This window comes from Plectropomus leopardus, unplaced genomic scaffold (assembly GCF_008729295.1).
Source record: "Plectropomus leopardus isolate mb unplaced genomic scaffold, YSFRI_Pleo_2.0 unplaced_scaffold6146, whole genome shotgun sequence".
NCBI classification, from domain to species: Eukaryota; Metazoa; Chordata; class Actinopteri; order Perciformes; family Serranidae; genus Plectropomus; species Plectropomus leopardus.
In genome coordinates this window covers 1-5573 of record NW_024667577.1, presented here as the reverse complement: position 1 = coordinate 5573, position 5573 = coordinate 1, and the positions used below count along the sequence as shown (strand labels likewise).

The 5573-nt window shown below is 40.6% G+C and overlaps 1 protein-coding gene across 1 annotated transcript; it reads left to right on the top strand.

Annotated features, from left to right (window-relative positions):
• Positions 1–2790: 2790 nt before the first annotated feature.
• Positions 2791–5518, top strand: LOC121939805 (reticulophagy regulator 1-like). Its single transcript, XM_042482751.1, has 4 exons — positions 2791–3104; positions 3419–3503; positions 4023–4145; positions 4678–5518. Exons 1-4 carry the CDS (start codon positions 3072–3074, stop codon positions 4755–4757), a joined length of 321 nt encoding a protein of 106 aa, XP_042338685.1. The 5' UTR covers positions 2791–3071; the 3' UTR covers positions 4758–5518.
• Positions 5519–5573: the final 55 nt, after the last annotated feature.

The window sequence follows — 5573 nt, the reverse complement described above, 5'->3', positions numbered from 1 at the left end:
CATACCTTTTCTAACAGAAATCAGAAGCCCTGGAGAGGCCACAATCACACATTTCCCAATTAGCACAGGCACCTCACAGCTGTGTTAACTACTGTGAACCTGTTGTGGTAACCAGATCTCCATGGCGATTTCACACCAGCTGTTTCAATGACAGCTGCTTCCACAGGACGTGTAGTGTCCATCCTCTGTTGGATTTAAATTTAGTAACATTGCCATTTCATCTGATGAAAGACATTGAGGCAGTTACCGTGTCCCTGTTACACTGTCAGTTTGATTAATTTGGTTTCAACCACAGTGGGAACTTCACTTAAGCCTTTGGTACGCTCCCAAAATATTAAGTGGCATGTTTCTGTTGAATGCTAACAAATAGGACTGAGTGTTGTTTGAAAACTCAGATACCAGTACCCTTTGTTTAAAAACTTTTTTGATACCCATCACGTGCTAACGAGGCATCTCGTCACGCTGAAGGGCCAACTCCGTCAAATACACCGCTATACAACTTGCTTTAAATCAATCGTAGTGATTGGCTGCAAGCACAACAATACAAATAGTGATTTCGGGTTCAGTAAAAATCAAGAAGCGGAATAGTTTAATTTGAGAATCTTGAATAATACTAGGTTATGGGTTACTTTAGTGAATACCTTAAAGCAGTAATAGTGAACTTGTGGCCCACGGCACAAATCTGGCCCCCAATAGGGTGCCGCATGGCCCTCCCAACCATTTCCTAAGTCACAATGAAGTGATCCCAGTGATTCATACTGGGAATTGTTTTTGTACTTTTTGTATGCATAAGGTTCCAGAGTGCATAAAAAGCATCAAAACAGAGCTTGTTTATCAAAAAAAGTGCCAGTGGAAGATCCCCCACAGCCCCCGACAGAGGTCCTAGCTAAGCCCCTAATGCCCTAAATCCTAGAAACTTCCTTAAATCGTAGAATTGTCTTAAATCCCAGTAATGTCCTAAATCATAAATACGTCCTAAAATCTAAGAAATGTCCTAAATTCAGAGAAACATTATAAAACCTTGAAATGTCCTAAAATCAGAGAAAGGTCCTAAAATTCTCTAGACGTACTAAAATCCTAGAAATGTCCTAAATCCAAGATACGTGCTACAATAACAGAAAAGTTCTAAAATTTGAGAAATGTTCTAAAATCCTAGACATGTGCTATGATAAGGGAAACATCCTAAAATCCTAGAAACATCCCAAACTCCCAGAAATGTCCTAAATCCTTAAACATGTACGGGCTGCTGTGACTGGCCCCTGGACTCCTGTCATTTTGCAAAAGTGGCCCCTAAGCAAAGCAAGCTGAGTATCCCACCTTGAAGGGCATCAATTATCGATACACAGTTCTGTTAACAAACTAATATTTATCCAGTACAGTAGCACAAACATTTACCTTTTATCACCTGCGATGTTTCAACCTGATAAAGGAAATTCCCAGATGACAAAACTTCTGCTCCCTCATCTATTTATCGTACATGACCTAAACGCGAGCCACATGTGTGCCTTTTATAGCTGCTGTGTGTGACGTGAGCACGAGGGCTGAGAGTTAAGCCTAAACGGGAGGTGCTTTTTGGGAACCCTCGACGTGGAGGGGAAAGTTTCATACCTCACCAGGTGGCCCAGAATTCCCAGTAGTACCACAGCATGGAAAGCACTCTCACATTCCTATTCCCATCTGCCACCCGTCCATTTAGTCAGCTCGCCAGTTTTATTGTAGGCTTCCTAATTTAGACTATGACATTTGCATCGGACTGGCTTGTTACTTGGACTAAATTTTATCAATGACCCTCAACCAGTAGAATTCGAAGCCTCCAAATAAACCTCTTCAATCCCTTTCTTAGTCAAGTCAAATGTTAATACTATTTTTAATGTGGAGTCACTGCGTTGTTTATTACATACTGAGCATCTCCACATAACAACATACCGAGTCACTTTATTTGTAAAGCAAATTTAGAGACCACACAAGTTGTTGCAATTATAGAATATAGACAGAGTAGTTGCCATCAGCTTAAGGTCAGATGATCCCAGAGTACTCCGGGAGATTACGAAGAGAAACAAAAGCGTGAATACAATTTTTCCCAGGTCATGGACCGAATGTGATGGAGTGATAGTCTGTATTAGTAATAGTCACTGAAACACTGATCAACAAGTATACAGCCTGGAGCCTATCCCAGCTGTCTTTGGGCGAGAGGCGGGGTACACCCTGGACAGGTCGCCAGACTATCGCAGGGCTGACACATGTAGACAGACAACCAGTCACACTCACATGCACACCGACGGCAATTTAGAGTCACCAATTAACCTGATATGCATGCCTTTGGACTGTGGGAGGAAGCCGGAGACCCCTGCCGCAATCTTGCATCTGCATGAAGAATGGATGTTTTCTACAAAGACGTGGCTGCTTTTTAAGCCAGGATTGTGCCCCAGATTGCAAAATACTTCTGTTGGTTTATAAAGCAGTGAAAGTTAAGGCCCATGAAATACATTTCTGACTTTCTGCTACACTATGAGTCGTCAAAACCTCTCCAAGATACATAAATAGGCTTGCCTTGCCACCAAACTAGCTATTTGAAGCCCAAAAAATGATCTTTTACAAACCATAACCAAGTGGGTTTTGTGCCTAAAGGTAGCCACACATTAACCAATGATGATCCGCTCAGCTTTTGAAGAGTTATGTGATGCAATAACAGCTCTTGTAGCTCCTGCTGCATTGTGAGGGAGCCAGTTCCTACTGACAAACACATAGACATGGCATCATGTGACCTACACCCAAGCCAAGTATGGCTTTTTTGAATCGCCTGAAATACCACCTCATGCAAGCATAAACCGTTTTCTTTTTTTTTTTCCACAGATTCACAGATTTCCATTACGCATATGTTATACTCGCAATTTCAATTTCTGCACTTTGAGGTCTTCACAGAAACCCGTCTACTGTCAGCGATTCAGTAAAGATTACTAACATTGCTTCTATCTGTCTTTTCTAGCTGGGAGATCATCGACTCCGGGCAGGACAGCCGGTCTGGGACTGGACCTCAGCTCAGCGACTCCCTCAAACTCTTCCTCCAGGAGATGTCAGCTTTCAAACAGCAGAATCCTGGCAAGGTGAGGCAGAGTCGGCCGATGACCCGGACTAACTTGAAATGTCTTTACTTAGTTACCTCAGCAGAACAACACAGTTATGTTTTTCTTCTACGACCTTCTGCATCAGCTTATCGGATTATGAAGTAACTGGTTATACTTTAGTATCACATTTGTTTAAAACAATTCTTATGTCGTTTTTTAGGGAAAATCCTGTATAGTATATCTTGAACTTTTCCTAAGATAATAACTAATACAAATACTATGCTGTAACTGAGTAAAAGCAGACAAAAACTACATCAGTATAATCTCCTTGATTTTGTCTCTATCTCTTTTAGTTTTGCCTGCTGGTTTGCAGTTTCTGCACCTTCTTCGCTGTCTTAGGACGCTACATTCCAGGGATTGTTATCTCATATATTCTAGGTACGTGAACTAAATTTTGGCACATAAAAGGACCGTTTCTGTCATGCTAGATTTGTATGTTTAGACCAACAAATCCAGCACAGTTGGTGGGTCACTGCATGTTTTTTAACCTGGTTAAACCTGGTTACTGCAGCCTGCTTCTCCAAACTAGGGGCATGCTGATGGATATCCACTGTAATTAATACACTGACTATTGATACTTCACAGAGCCCCACTTCAAAAATCTCTTGAAATGAAAAGGTATAGTTGTGTGTCATCAGCATAACAACGAAGTGAGATATCAAAGTAATAAATTATGTAGCCAGCTCCAGGTGCATCCAGCTGTTTAATCTATCAGTAATCAAAAGCATGTGATATGTGATCAATAGCATCAAATATTAAATACCAACATAGCGAGCAAACTTATTTCTGTAAAAAAAAAAAAAAAAAGAAGTGCTTTCATGGCAGGTATGATAATGGATTTTTCTAGAAACAAATATTAGTTTTGCCTGAATTTTTTCTCTCTTGACCTCTCTGCAGTGCTGGGTGTTTTCTTGTGGCCTCTGATTTCGTCTCACGAGGTTGGTTTGTGGCTGGAGCCAGTTCTGCAGAAGCTGGACTTTGGCATCGGGGAGTTCATTCAGAAAATTAAGGAGAACCACGGTAACAATTTAACATTTTAATATGTTTACGTATTTGATGTCTGCAGTGTTAGTACTTAGTTTTGTAGACATCACATGTTGGGGATGTGATATATCCCAAACAAACCAAAATTTTACTTAACCCTTAGGGACTGTTTGGTGCATTCTGTGCACTTTGCAATCTCCATTTTTTGATAATGTTGGCTGTGTTCATGCATATGGCATGAATTTTGGATTGTGTATTTTTGTTTAATCTTGAAATTTCCAGCTCAGCTCCTGCAATAAGTCTAAGTACACTGTGGAAACTTAATTGCTTCATTCTTACTGTTAAGTGCAAAAAATATTTTAGACCCTGGTAGCATGTTTGCCCCATTTATGAATTTAAACAAATTTCTTGCAACAGGTGATTGTAGAGAAAACAATTTCATCCTTGAAAATAAAAATAAGTGCTTGAAAAAATGACTGAAAGTCCTGAAATGTACAAATCCTGTTGTATTCAGTGCTGAAGTAAGAGCCAAATCAGCAGCACCACCTTCATGTTTTCTTCCTTTCAGAGAAAAGGATCTTGCAGGCTCAGACTGAGAAGGAAGGCATCGAGTCGGACCTGTCCTCCATGTTTCCCAAGGTTGGCTGATCACCTCAGTCTAATGATTCCTCTGTTGACTGACAAGATCCAGTTAAAGCTAATTGAAATTCAGTTCACATGATCCACATCAGCATCGAGGTCTGTGCCAAAGTGAACGCCAAAAGTTTTTGCTCTTCAAGCCGTAACATCTGACTACAGATTACATTCACTGAGCGTGCTTCTCTTAAAAGGCTCTGATGTCAGGATTTCTTGAACTTATATTCAAAGGTCTGAATTTGATTTCTATTCAAGGCCAAAGGTCTGGAACGATTGATGTCAAGGTGATAAGTTTTCGCCCAGGCCACTCGCAGAGAGGCTTCAGCAGCTCTCTCTCTTGCTGTGTCGTAGATTTCACAAACAACTTAATTTGCTGATTCATGGGAAGATTGTAACTGTTGAAGTTTTATTGTCCTCACTTCTGTATTTGGAGGATATTGCTGTTTGAAATGCCCGTGCTTTTTGTCATAGTGGCGTTTAACATTTCCACTCTTCACAACTGTAACTGTCTCTGTGCAAATCAAACTGCTGGATTTGGGCAAAATAAACGCATATTTCTCTGTCAACTCGTCTTTGAAAACTTGTGCATTGACAATATAACGTACACTCACAGACAGGACAGAACGTGAACGTCCATTAGACGTTCACTAACTTCATAATTTTGAACGGACGCTCGTTAGCCTTGAACTCTGACGTAACTTAAACATCATATGCTTCCCGGCTGTCAACGTTGCCATGGCAACAATGTAAAACAGGATATGATTACGTTTAAGGCTTAATCTCAGGAGGGGTGCACTTATTTACATGGTACTTTTGCATTCCTAATAC

Bases quoted from the DNA above. Each gene is read 5' to 3' on its own strand.
- LOC121939805 (XM_042482751.1), top strand. From the start codon at position 3,072: ATGTCAGCTTTCAAACAGCAGAATCCTGGCAAG. The intron at 3,105-3,418 runs GTGAGGCAGAGT...TATCTCTTTTAG, and splicing joins AACAGCAGAATCCTGGCAAG to TTTTGCCTGCTGGTTTGCAG. The intron at 3,504-4,022 runs GTACGTGAACTA...ACCTCTCTGCAG, and splicing joins TGTTATCTCATATATTCTAG to TGCTGGGTGTTTTCTTGTGG.